The following is a 13,073-nucleotide window of genomic DNA, read 5'->3' as shown; positions in this document are numbered from 1 at the left end:
TAGTTTCCGTTTATTTTACTAATATCCTTTTGTCGCAAGAAAGTTACAAAGTTTTGCATTTGATCATAATAGAACCTAAAGAGAGAACAAATTTACATGGGTGCTTGTGCAATTTGTAGTCATGAGCCAAAGGCTTCCAAGTTACAAATATGCAAATATTCCCATGTAAATTTGCTCGTCGTGTATTAGACTGTAATGTATATCTGATAATACAAAACATATATCGATAAATAGAAAATCATTGAAATAAAAAAGGATATGTAACGCGAAATTGAGAAGAATATTAAATTCAAGAACAGAGAAGAGACAGAAAGTAATTAATATTAAATTGATGTCACATAAACATAATATGGATATGAAAAGCTAGTCGTTTACTCTGCATAGATCTCTGCATGAATATAGAATGCAACATGCATGTATTATGCTTCTTGCACTTTATCTAATTCAATTCGAGTATCCTTCCGGAATGTTTTTATTTTCTTGTCTCTCTTATATATACTTCTATAAAGTGGTATTGATGTTAGACTTTATACTATCATCTTATGCAGATATCTCATCATCTTTTTGCAATCTCAATAAATTGCATAACTAATTTGAAGTCATACAACTTTGACGAATGTTTTATCAAAATCGTATTAATCGGAATAAATTTAATTATAGCTTTTACACGCGCGTGTATCTTTTTTTAACAAATTTTTAAATAAATTGTTATAAAGATTATTTAAAATTGAATATCATATTTTTTATATAATCGATTGCTCTTATATTAACCAGGAAGGGATACTCCAAGTTATCAAAAAGACTATTTTTATTTACATATTTCGATTCGCAGGCACAGTGATCGCTACCACTATCATCGCACGGCCTGGCTTATCCTTTCTTTCGAATATCAATTAGCATCAGGATAACTGCATCTACAACCTGGCTCAACCTCGTATTCAAGCTGAAAATACTTGCTGCAACGTGTTTTTATGCAAAAGGATAATATTTCCTACAGCGCCAAAAGGAATGGAAGAAATCATGTAAGAGATGAAAACGATATTCGCATTTTATCGGCGTAGGAAACCGTGATATTTTATCGCAGATTTATTTAATAACGTAAACTTGATTTATCTGATGATGACAGAGAAAAGTTTATAATGATTACGATGATCAGAAAAACTCCTAGTTTAATGCGCTCTAAATAATATAAATAGAATGGTTAACACTATTTATATGTGATCGCTATCCAGTTTTTACGTTTTTATTATTGCACCACGTAGTGGAGGTTGAGTCATGGTGAAGGTAGATTCAGATCGATTAGAATTTATATAGTAGAGGAATGTGAGAAACTGTAAAAGACGTGAAAGAAAAAGCGAAGAATGATGCAGAAGTGAAAGATAGAATGAATGGAAAGAAGAAAGAGAGCAAACGGTAGAGAGCACACAGACGAGCGCGAAGACGAGTGAAAGAGAGGGAGAGAGAGAACTATATTTTCGAGCATATTTCTATTACTTTCTTGAAATTCGGACCAAGATTTAACCAGCGTTTGTGTGTTCAAATGGTAAAGTGTGTTCTTGGTTGCGGTCCAGCTAGCGGATGAGGACTGGCTGACGCCTAGCCTTCTAGTGTGATGGTAAGCAAGTATACTCCACCAACAGGAACAACTTCTACAGCAACAACAGTTACCACCACCATCACTTCCTCCTCCACCATTACTACCACCACCATCACCAACAACAACAACAACAACAACATTTCCGTCATCATCGACGCCACAGCCGCGGCAGCGAAAGCGGTAAAACTCATGCCACTTCCGGCTTGACAATGCGCGAGTCAAAAGGTGGCAATCACGAAAACCAGATAACACTCGCTTAGTAAAAACAAAGAAGTAAAGTGAGAAATAAAAAAAAAAGATAGTAAATAAGAATCATAATCCTAGGTAACCTTGCGCAAGATGCATCCGACATCCCTATCTCCCCATAAGTTTTCACGTCCAATATAAGAGAAAGAGCCGCTATCGATTATTAAGCGGAGATATCTCTCGTCCAGTCTGTAGGATAATTTAGTATCTCGCTCGGCTTGAAGAAATAGATAGCATTTGTCATTACAGTAGTGACCGAAGCTTATATACAGAATACGAAATCCGGCAGTACACGTGAATACGCCATTCGTGATGGTTTGATTTTTTTTTTTTTTTTTTTTTAGCAAAACTGGCCAATTATATGCATTATTATTGTATTGTCCAGCGAGAGACACGAGTCCGCGTTTAACGGAATCGTGATACCTAGTTTATGACCATTTTAAAAATGCGTATATATTAATTCCTTACTCCTATGGAAGAAAGAGCGATGAATTCTCAGACCGCTGGATTCTAATTCGTTATCCGGGTTCATTATTTTTGTAGTTTGGGCTTTAACAGCGAAAGAGTACTAACTCAAAAACAAAGTAATGGGATGTTCGTAACCGAATGCGGTAGCCGGCGAGTGACCGCGGTGTATAAATGATAAATACAAAGATCGATTAATCGAAAGAAAGGAACACTCGCGAAGATATAAATATATAAATATACATATATAAATATATATATATATATATAAATGAAAATATATATATATATATACATAAAAAAATAAAAATTATTATATAAACGAAATTCAACAATTAGCTAGTTAGATAGGTATATTATATTAAAAGTTATACTCGAAACGATTCGAAATTCGGCGACAATGGGGAGATGAATCTTATGTATATTCGAGAGCACAGCGTTTCTACGGGGACAAAATAATCAATACCTTTGTAAAATTCTTATCCCATCTCGAAAACCACGGAACTACTATCGGATCCACGTGTCTTATTCCATTTTCCACACTGCGAAGACTTCGTATCTCGGTTAATACATTTACTTATCGAATTCGTGGCCGAACGATAATTCACGCGTGAAATCTTCGCAAGCGGTTCAACATTCGCTTTTATCATTCGAGTCTGTCTTTCGGACACGCACTTAGGCCAGTTGGATACTTTTATAAAACAATCAATACCGTGGTACGACGTGGGAGATGCCGACAAATTTAGCACGTTCCGAACTGAGAAAGTGACGAAATGCGCGAAACACCGATCAGAATCGCCGTGGTTTTTAAGTAAATGTTAGATTTTTATATAAAATGTGACTATGTAGAACCAAAGCAAATCAAGATTCTATATGACGTTTAAGCAATAAAACGTTAAGCTTAGAAAGGAAAAAGGCATCCATTCATCCGTCTCTTTGTAAATCAATCTCGACTGCGTAAACGAGAAACACACGAATTCTCAACAACGAAAAAAAAAAATAATAATAATAAACAAACAAAATAATTAGAAGAGACGGTGCATGCATGCGTATATTTTAAATGTTCGAGGAGCAGTAAAACGTTCACAATCTCCCCGATGTCCCGAATTTTGACTTGGCCAAATTGATACAAAAAAAGGCGAAACCGAGACTTATATAAGTCGTTCACGTGTAAGCAATTGCATGAGTGCAATCGTACATATAAAAGAGCATTAGAAGGAGAGGGAAAGAAAGTATGAAAGTGAAAAAAAAGAAAGAATGAGAGGGAGAGAAAGATCGAGCGAGAAAGACGAATATAAACTGCACAGCACAAGCGAGGGACGTGAAAAAAAAAAAGAGATTAAATAATTCGTAGATAGATACATTGCACAAACAGCACGAAAGTTAGATTAGACGAGTTAAGTTTTTTGTCCACGCGTGCCCTGTCCGCGCGGCTGCCGTTCTAATCGTCTCTAATCGTATGTAATCTCATCATCGACGTGCTCCTCCGCCGTTAAAATCATCCACTTGCCGAAAGAGGATCACTCCGAAGAGCTGCGGGTCGACGAGATGATATAGGACAAGCAATTTAAAGATTTAAAAAAATGAGAAACAGCTGAAACTACCCGTCGTATATTGCTATCTGTCTCTTTTATCTTCGTGCTCGATAGTCTGTATCATCATCGCCCTGCTTTTTGCTCCTACCGCCTCTTTTCACTCCTTTGGTTTTAAGTATCGCAACTCATGCTCGTCGCTCGTCGTCCCTGCTTTTTCTGAGATCGCGTTCATATCGGAGCAATGAATAGAGGGCTGAGCCGAATCTATACGAAAATTAATGACATACTAAAGCTTTAAGTCTTCAATCGTCAAAAAACTCTCCGAAATAAAAATAATTTTTAAATGATATTTTAAAATATATTGCGTAAAATTTTTATAATTGTGCCCTGATAAATTATAAACTTAAAATCGCGAAATGTCATCTGCTTTGCATAGAACATGTTTGAAATTCGATACTCGACAAGAGGCCTTAATATTACTGTTTTTGTTTTTGTTGAAAGAGCTTTACTGCTCCGAAGCATTATGGGTCGCGCTTTAAATGACACAATATATTGTATCTTTCATGTCTTTTTCTAATAAAACTCTTTCGTAAAATACCACATTCCATAGATACATAATTCATAATTTTATCTACGCGAACAGATAGAAAAAAAAAAGAAATAAAACAAGAAGAGAAAAAGAGACGGAAGGTGTAATGATTAAGGGGCGAGAAAAGTGCGTCGATGATGACAGAAACGAGATAGACGATTCTGTTATTAATCAAAAGACAGACGGATCGTGTTTTAAGCGAATCAAAAGCGTTCGACGTTTCTCAATCAAAAAGATCGATGATCAAAGTTCGGCACATGAATGTTCGAAACGCAGAAAAGAAAATGAAAAAAACGACACAATCAAACCTGCCCAACATCGCGTAGAGTATAGATGTTTTATGATGAAAGTAGAGAGAGTGTCTACCGATCCGTCAACCAGCGAAAAGAGTGTGACTTTCCTTTTGGAAAGAAAGCTCGACAATAAAAACCGCCACATTTCTCAGAGAGAGAGTTTTTATTCTCAATGAATGATTCTGATACAATAATTCATATCATTCGTGTGACATGTCTCAAAAATAATAACGTCGCAATATTGGCTGCATTTTTGACATCTTGCTTTCATTTGATTTGCAGCTTTGAGAGAAAATGTTTAGAGAAAATTATATATAGATTACTGTTAAAAACTTTAATTTGTATATTCGCACGAAAAATATCGAGAGGGATATTTTGTCAGATTTCTTTTCAATTCGTGTTACTGTGTCGTTATGTTATTAGAAATATGGTTATTTATAGATATGTTCATTTACGTGCGTAATTTTTTTATTGAATGCATTTAGCTTATCCTAAATTTTATTATGTCTTTAATTTTAGCGCAACATATAAATTATTATGCACGATCGCACGTGATGTAAGCGCGACCACGATTATTTCCTGCAGTTTTTGCATGTTGACGATCAAGTTTTATAATTATTTCTCAATTCAGTTCTCTCGTAATCTGCACCTTGAAAATAATTGTGTCTCTATATCTTTTTATAATCAAATGTCATTCTTTTGACACTAATCTCAATTATCTTTTAACAGTTGTGTTTTATCATCAAATATGTAACAAATTATTTAAAAAATTAAACATTTTAGAAAGTATATACATATATATATACAATAGATATATTGATAGATATAATAAAATGCAGGTTACAATCGCGATGTGCAAAACTTTTACATCATTTAAAATTATAGCTTAAAAGAAAATCGTCATGCTAATTGAATCTCATTTTCTGATAGAAATTGGGTGACTAACCTCGAGGACATGGCACGAGTATGCAAAGAAAAAACAACAAAATTATAAATAAATATATATATATATATATATATATATATATACATACGTATATATAAATTCAAAAATGCATATATATATATGCATTTATGCGCGCAGCGGCGGCGAAGGCTGTTATTTTCAATCGTTGTGCGTAAAATAAAGCACTGTGCGTGAGAAAGTTAACTTTTAAGGAAAAAAAGCGACATGAAAAAACATAAGTGAAAAGAAAATATCGTGTACATTATTAGTTAGGCGAAAGAAATAAAAATATAGGTTATTTTTGTGAAAGGTGGAACGAGCGAGGGGAGAGAGGGGGAACGAAGATCTCGAGTGGCAAGAGGGACCCAATAGCAGATTGTAATACGAATTATGCAATAAGAATCTGTTACCGCGTGCGTTTGCATCTGTCAATGAAATTCTGTACAGTAATGTATACCGGAAAGCGTTTAATCGACAAGAGGATATTAATTGGATCCGACACTCTCTACTTTTACGTTCCTTACGTACCCAGTCACTCCCCTTATCAAATTGCTCGCTATGCACTCCGACTCGATTCCACCTTCGACAGAGAAAAAAAAAAGTGACGGATCCTGCACTCTTTTAAAGAATCAGCGTGGACGCCCGATCCTGTAAAAAGTATTCGAAGAAAGGCGCCTGAACACATTAAGGCGTGTATATTACTTAATGTAGACGTGTGCGTTGTCTAGAACATATACCGAGTGGAGCTAGCCGATCGAGCGAGTCCTCATCGCGTTAAATGGGAAACCAAAATGTAGCATAAAATGATAGATAGATAATTATTAATGTAATCTGACTTAGTAGGGGCAAACGAAAATAGGGACAGTGTAATCGCGGACGGCAACGACGGACGGCGGGGAAATGTGAACCGGGGGCGGCGATACAAACTGTAAAAAAGGAGGCAAACTCGAGAGGAAGGCTACAGCGCAAGACTAGCAAGAGATTCACTTATGGTACCTAAAATCACGGACCCATCCAGAAAAAAGAAATACGCGCGCGCGTACACGAGATGTAAAACATATACGCGTATGTAAATACACACAACACCAAGTACACAAGATGCACACAGCATACGTGTAAAACTTTAGCGATGAGAAACTTAACAAAAGCCCTAGACGTAGTCTAGTCTAATCTAGCTTGTCGATCACTAGGTTAATGAAAAATAGTGCAATAATTAATATCCGCAAATTATACTCCGAGCTCTTATACAGCACAAACGGCAGGACACGTGTATATGTATACACATACACCGAAAACATAGAGCATATACATATATACATACATAAATACATAAATACATACAGAGACACGCGTGCTGCGGCTGCTGCCTCCATCCTTTGCCCGCGTCCTTAAGTCGCAGTTCTCAGATTTTATAACCCGGCAACGTATTAGAGACAATATAATTAATATCATTTCGAGATTTTTGCCGTCGTGTCGTTTAAATTCTAACAAGCGACCGTTCCTGACTATTTAACTTTTATTGAATCTCATTACATTTTCCAATTACAACAAAATTCGAAATACCTTTTTTTTCTTCTTCTTCCCTTTTCGATTCTCATCACATAATCCTCTCTCTCTCTCTCTCCTTTATCTTAGAATCTAAGCTATATAATTTCAATTTTTTCTTTTTTATCCATCCGCTCCCTCCTTTAAAACGCTCTCTTATTTATTTCCTTGACTGATATCCTGATGCCACCGCACACGTTCCTTCGCCCGGACAGACTTATCTCGCGGAGACTTACCAAACGATAGTCGACAATCATTGAAGAAACATACATTTAGAAACTTGTACGTGCTTTTTTCATTGAGGGCTATATGTATAGGTATTAATTATTGTTACCGAGATGTTTGCACAAGTCTCGTGCAGGCAATGGACAGAGGGGGTGGTGTCGGTCCTGGAGAAAGTTAAGAGAGCAAGGTGTATCGATTACTATCTTATCGTGTTCGAAATGCTTTTGCCTCTCGCAAGTGTACTACAAAACGCGATTTTCATATCGATCGGCACGTAGGCATCGCGCGAATGCACATATAAAACATATCATCGAGCTAATCAACTGATCCCACCATTCCCAATTAGAAATTGCAGTAAGGGACGTGGAATATAATTAATCAATCGGTGCTTCAAGTTACTTAAACTATAGCTGTGTGCTCGTTTCTTCTCTTTTCGCGACAATAGAATCGTGACGCTTGAAAACAAACCTTAACCGATAAATCGAGACGTCGCAAAATTTATTGCATCCTCCACTTATTTCCATCGTTTCGAATCGCACATGTAGCGATATGACAATCTCTTAATAATTCATTTCGATGTAATTCGAATGTGATATCAGGAATAGTATTTTATGGGTTGTAGACTTAAATTTTAAGATGTCACTTTAATTTTCATTGACGAGTATTAACTTTCGCATTTATGAATATTTACGAACGATAAATTATTAAAGACAAGGCAGCAAGTTATCCAAATTCTTTGCGTGTTGACTATCGATATGGGCATATCAAACCAATAGTTTTTTATCTAATAATCTTATTAATCACATTATTGAAGCGAAACTAATTTCAAATTCTTCTAAACTATTGTGTCCCAAAAAGAGACTAAATTTTACATTGTAAATTGCAACTGAATATGATAATTTTTTTCTAAGCGAAGTGCATTTAGCTAAACTATTTATTTTCAACATGCCCCTCGAGAGTCTAATATAATTCTTAGCGGGACGAGGGCAGCAGTCGGGCCAAATTGGGATATTTACCGATGCAAAGCACCGTGGAAACAGCTTAGTGTTAATGCAAGAATGTTTAAAAGAAAAAGCACACAGTGAAAGAAAACAAAAGTAGGAGCCGTAAGCCGTAGATACCGAGCATATAACATAAAGTAAAAAAAAAAAATGTATGTATATAATCATATATATTATACAAGAAAGACTACAAACAGACACGCGCATCTATATATAATAAAGATATGTATATTATATATACATATGCATACATGTGTAAGAAGATAATATTAGCCAACAGATAGAAGCTATATCGAATATAAGCTTAAAAAGGAGAAGGGAGCGAACGAATGCGGGGCATCTATAAATGTGCGCGCCCCGCGACATACTGTGTTAAATACCTCTAGTTGTAAGAAATAAGAAAACACATTAAAGCGTACTTGTAAAAGAAAATAGATGTTGTGGCTAGCCTGCTGGACCCCCCACCCCTCCCCCCCCCGTGCCCCTAAATGTAGGCACGTCTAATGTATGAAGCGATAACGAGAAAAATACAGTAAGAAAGAGAGGATGCGTGTGCGTGAAAGAAAGCGTGTATACGAGAAAAAAGATTAATAGGGCGAACATGCGAAGAAGAAAAGAAAAACGAAGAGAATATGAATATATCGAATACGAGAAATAAAAGGGATGAGAGAAAGAGAGAATGAGAGTGAGAGAAAAAGCGAAAAAAAGAAAATGAGATCTAGTATGCCTCCAGCAAAAAGAATGTTAAGAAATAAAAATTAACAAAAAAAAAAAAGAAGAAGTACGGTAATTATGATCGCGTCCGATTCATACAGAGATTACGACGGTCCTTCATTTTTCTCGTAGCTTTTCCTACAATTTGACGAAATATATGTATGCGTTGCGGAGCCCTATAGATATGCCCCTTCTCCCTATCCCAATACGACACGCGGCATATCACTTACGATCGTACGCTAAGAAGTTAGGTGCCTTTATCCGCTTCTTTGTGCGTATGTATTTCGATAAAGAGAAGAACAATGAGAAAGCGAAAAACAGCAAGAACGCGTGAACGCACAATCGGGGGAAAAAAATAACATTGATAAAACATTGGTAATACATGTATTGTACGATACATGTACGCGAATGAAACAGCGCATAGCGAAATTTGAGAGAAGGAGCCGGTATAACGTCCATCCATCGTGCATCGTTCGATACGATGCACGTATTACGCGCGGAAACATTCTCCAAAATATAGGTTCAACGAAGGCAAGCGTCATAATGACAAAAGCGACGAATAGGGGTGGGAGAGGGGTGGCGATCGAGCGCTCGCGACTTAAGTAAGATTCTTCCGCGATTAAACGTATGACCCGCGGGGTCCTATGGCAGCCTCGTTGCATTATTTAAGTTAAGGAGCTGTGAACGCAGCTCAAGAGCAACACGCCGAGCGAAAGCTGTATAATGTACATGTAATTTGTAACAACGCGCATAGCGGCGCACGCATAGGCACAACAATACATAAACTACGACACAACAACAACAACACACACACACACACACACAGAGCATACGCAGAAAACGGAAGAGCGAGAACCGTGTACTACGCGCGCGGGCAGTAGAGACAGCCTTGTGTACACAGGCATAGCGGAATGTGTACACTTGCAGAAACAATTTTCACACGATACACACGCAACATTATTACCGCGAGACGCCCTAAAACGTGCGTAAGAAAAAAAAAAGGAACGTGTATGATATTATATATACATAATATAGTATATAATATACACTATAAATAATGATGAATATAAATAAAAATATATATAAATACTATAAAAAAGTAAACAAAGTATAAATATGAAGGAAGTATATAAACGAAAATATAGGATAAAACACGCATAGGGCTTAAGAATACAAGATATTATTATGATGATGTATGGTTGGTTTATAATGTAAAATATATTATAGAAAATGTATATTATATTGTTTCATTCTTTTCCAGTCCATTTCCTGCTACTTTTACTTAATTAGAATTATTTTTTTAACAACCAAATATATGCATATAACAAGAGAGAATGCATACATGTATTTATATATATATATATATATATATACTAACATTAACTCTAAATTATCAGTTTAAAGAGAGAAACGATATATAATTGATATTGAAATTGAAATGCGAATAAGGTAAGTTTATATATACATATATACGTTTACATATTTATCATTATCACTGCATATCTTTTTGATAAAAAATTTGCAAAAATAAAAAATTAAACTCGCTAATAATTTCACGAATTTTCTCTAGGTCGTAATTTTTGCGTAGTTCGAATAATTTCGAAGCAATAATCTTTCTCATCTGTTTACATGGTGAAAACAAAGAGCATTTAACTTTAAGTACAAACAACGCGTAACAATTAAACGTTTGTATTCAACGGTAATTAAACGTAAACATCGCTCGCATCGATAGTAGCCGCGAGATATAACGGCTTGTATACGCTTGTTCTGTCTGTTAAAAAAATAAGGGTTGTGCGCCGCAGCGCAGGTAATTATATAAACGCGGCGAATGTGAAAACGAACACAGAAGAAAATATGCGCATCATGTAAAACATTAATTGAAAAAAATAGAATACGATTGCACAATATATATTTAATCCCCCCCAAAAAAATATTTATATATATATATTTTTTTTTTAAATCAAAATTTCTGCAATAAATAAAAAATGTATCTTCTAGATCATAATATGTTTAAATAGACAGAAACGTTATTTAAAAAGTTTTGAAAGGAAGAATATCAATCGATACCGCTTGGAGAGAAAGATGAATGATATATCCGAACGCGTAGTTCGGATAAATATGAACAATTTAATATATGTTGTGCATCTTACAATATATTTTTTTCAGTCTTCTGTGTGTTTTTCAAGTATTCCCCACATACATAAATAAGCTAAAAACTTTCTATTGCAATGTCCAATTGCTTAAATATGCTTCAGTGTTTAAACGCCTACCAATCTCCCTATAATTGCCGAATAATATAAACAATAATATCTCAAAGCGCAACGAAATTGAAAATAAACAAGTGCGGACTTCTCTAACAAGGTTCATGCTGGGAGTCACGGATGCTACTGCGAATGGCACCCTTTGCGAGGCAGTCTCTCGTGCATTCGCATACACCTGTGTACACTTCTCTGCGTAGATGGAAGATCGTATGTTGCGTATAATCGGTTAGATACAGCCGCGCTTAATTGCGAGGCAGAGGTGCGGTGCCCGGTTATTTCAGTCTAGACTGACATGATAGCCGAGGAAGTCCAAGCCCCGTGTGTGCAGCAGCATTACAGTAATGCTCAACCGTTCACACGTGTCGCATTGCACATATCATTTTCTTGACTATACTAATTTCGTCACGCTTGGAAACGTCACTTTCTTTTCCCATCGCAAAAAGAAAGAGAGAGAGAGAGAGAGAGAGAGAGAGAGAGAGAGAGAATCAATTTTCACTCTCCCTCTCTCTTTTCTCTCTTCTCTCTCTCTCGCTCCGTATTTTCTATCTCTATTAGGGATAACTTTATATTTGTTTGAAAAATTAATAATGATAACACACATGATATATTATGGTAAATATTGCATTCATATAATTATGCAGGCAATCGTTACATGTGTGCGTCCTATCAACATAGGAATATTATCAAATATAATAATTATGTTTAATCAATTTCTTATACAACCGTTCTACTTAATAACATGATCAAGATAATAATTATTTTTAAGTTTTCGTGCATATTTTATGTAAATTTCTATAATATTCCTATCATTAACAAACAACGGTCATTATATATATTATAAAAACCACAATACACAACTAAACTCCTAAGAAAAATCTATATTTATAAGCAAAATAACGAATGCGGTTTCTGCTGATTTCTATTTGTAAATTAAAGAAAAAGTATTGTATATACATAAAACTTATAAAAAAAAAAAAAGTATAAATATAAAACTTATAAAAAAAAAAATCTCATGGCTTTGAAAAAACGCTTTTAATTATGAAAAAGTATTGATTGGACTAAATAATAAAAGATAAGAGTGAATCAAAAAAATTACCAAGCTCAAAGTTAATAATCACAAAATTTGGGAACCTCTATCATATGGATACATCGTTCACTAACACATACGCATATACGATCTATCACATATCTTTACGCGCGTCATGTGTAGATACACGATCGTCTCCCCGTGTGCGGATGAACATATACGAGATCCCCGTTAATACATCGAATACCCAACGGCCGTACAAGAGAATAGCGTAGTATAAAGCATAAACTACAATTAGTGGTAATCCGCGTGACACGGGCATGGCACCCTTTGCGCATATTAGAGCATTAGCTGCCGACGAACTCATACGAACGAACCGTACATCATTTCGGGACGTGCTCACGTCTACCGACAAAATCGTTAAATTTACGAAGAAACACGACTGACTCGATACATAGCGACTGAATATAATTCGCTCAGCATGCGATCACGATGCTCGTACGCACAATTGTACCGTTATTGTTACGGATAGCGAGACTTCTGTATGATATTATAAAACTATAGTCGATATAATTTGAGGGGGAAAAAGCAGTAATCAATTTAAATACTAAATAAAATTTTTATTCTCT

At 35.5% G+C, this 13,073-nt stretch overlaps 1 protein-coding gene across 6 annotated transcripts in view; it reads left to right on the top strand.

Annotated features, from left to right (window-relative positions):
* The window catches only part of LOC138943585 (nucleolysin TIAR), a 408,695-nt gene extending 398,711 nt beyond the window's left edge, over positions 1-9,984 (top strand). For 3 of the 6 annotated variants that reach the window (XR_011448501.1, XR_011448504.1, XR_011448503.1), the window contains 2 exons: positions 833-1,022; positions 1,572-9,984. Coding sequence is in view for 2 of the 6 variants with exons in the window: in XM_070314544.1 (XP_070170645.1) it covers positions 1,572-1,613 (42 nt within the window). In the remaining 4 variants the exon portion in view is untranslated. Of the gene's footprint in view, positions 1-832; positions 1,023-1,549 lie in introns of all 6 variants that reach the window. The other 3 variants (XM_070314544.1, XM_070314545.1, XR_011448502.1) reach the window with 2 other exon arrangements.
* Positions 9,985-13,073: the final 3,089 nt, after the last annotated feature.

The sequence above is a fragment of the Polyergus mexicanus genome, unplaced genomic scaffold, assembly GCF_030449975.1.
Source record: "Polyergus mexicanus isolate NDT 795.1 unplaced genomic scaffold, iyPolMexi1.0 SCAF_27, whole genome shotgun sequence".
Lineage (NCBI taxonomy): Eukaryota > Metazoa > Arthropoda > Insecta > Hymenoptera > Formicidae > Polyergus > Polyergus mexicanus.
Note: the sequence above shows the minus strand (reverse complement) of the source record. Positions and strands in the feature narration are given on the sequence as shown.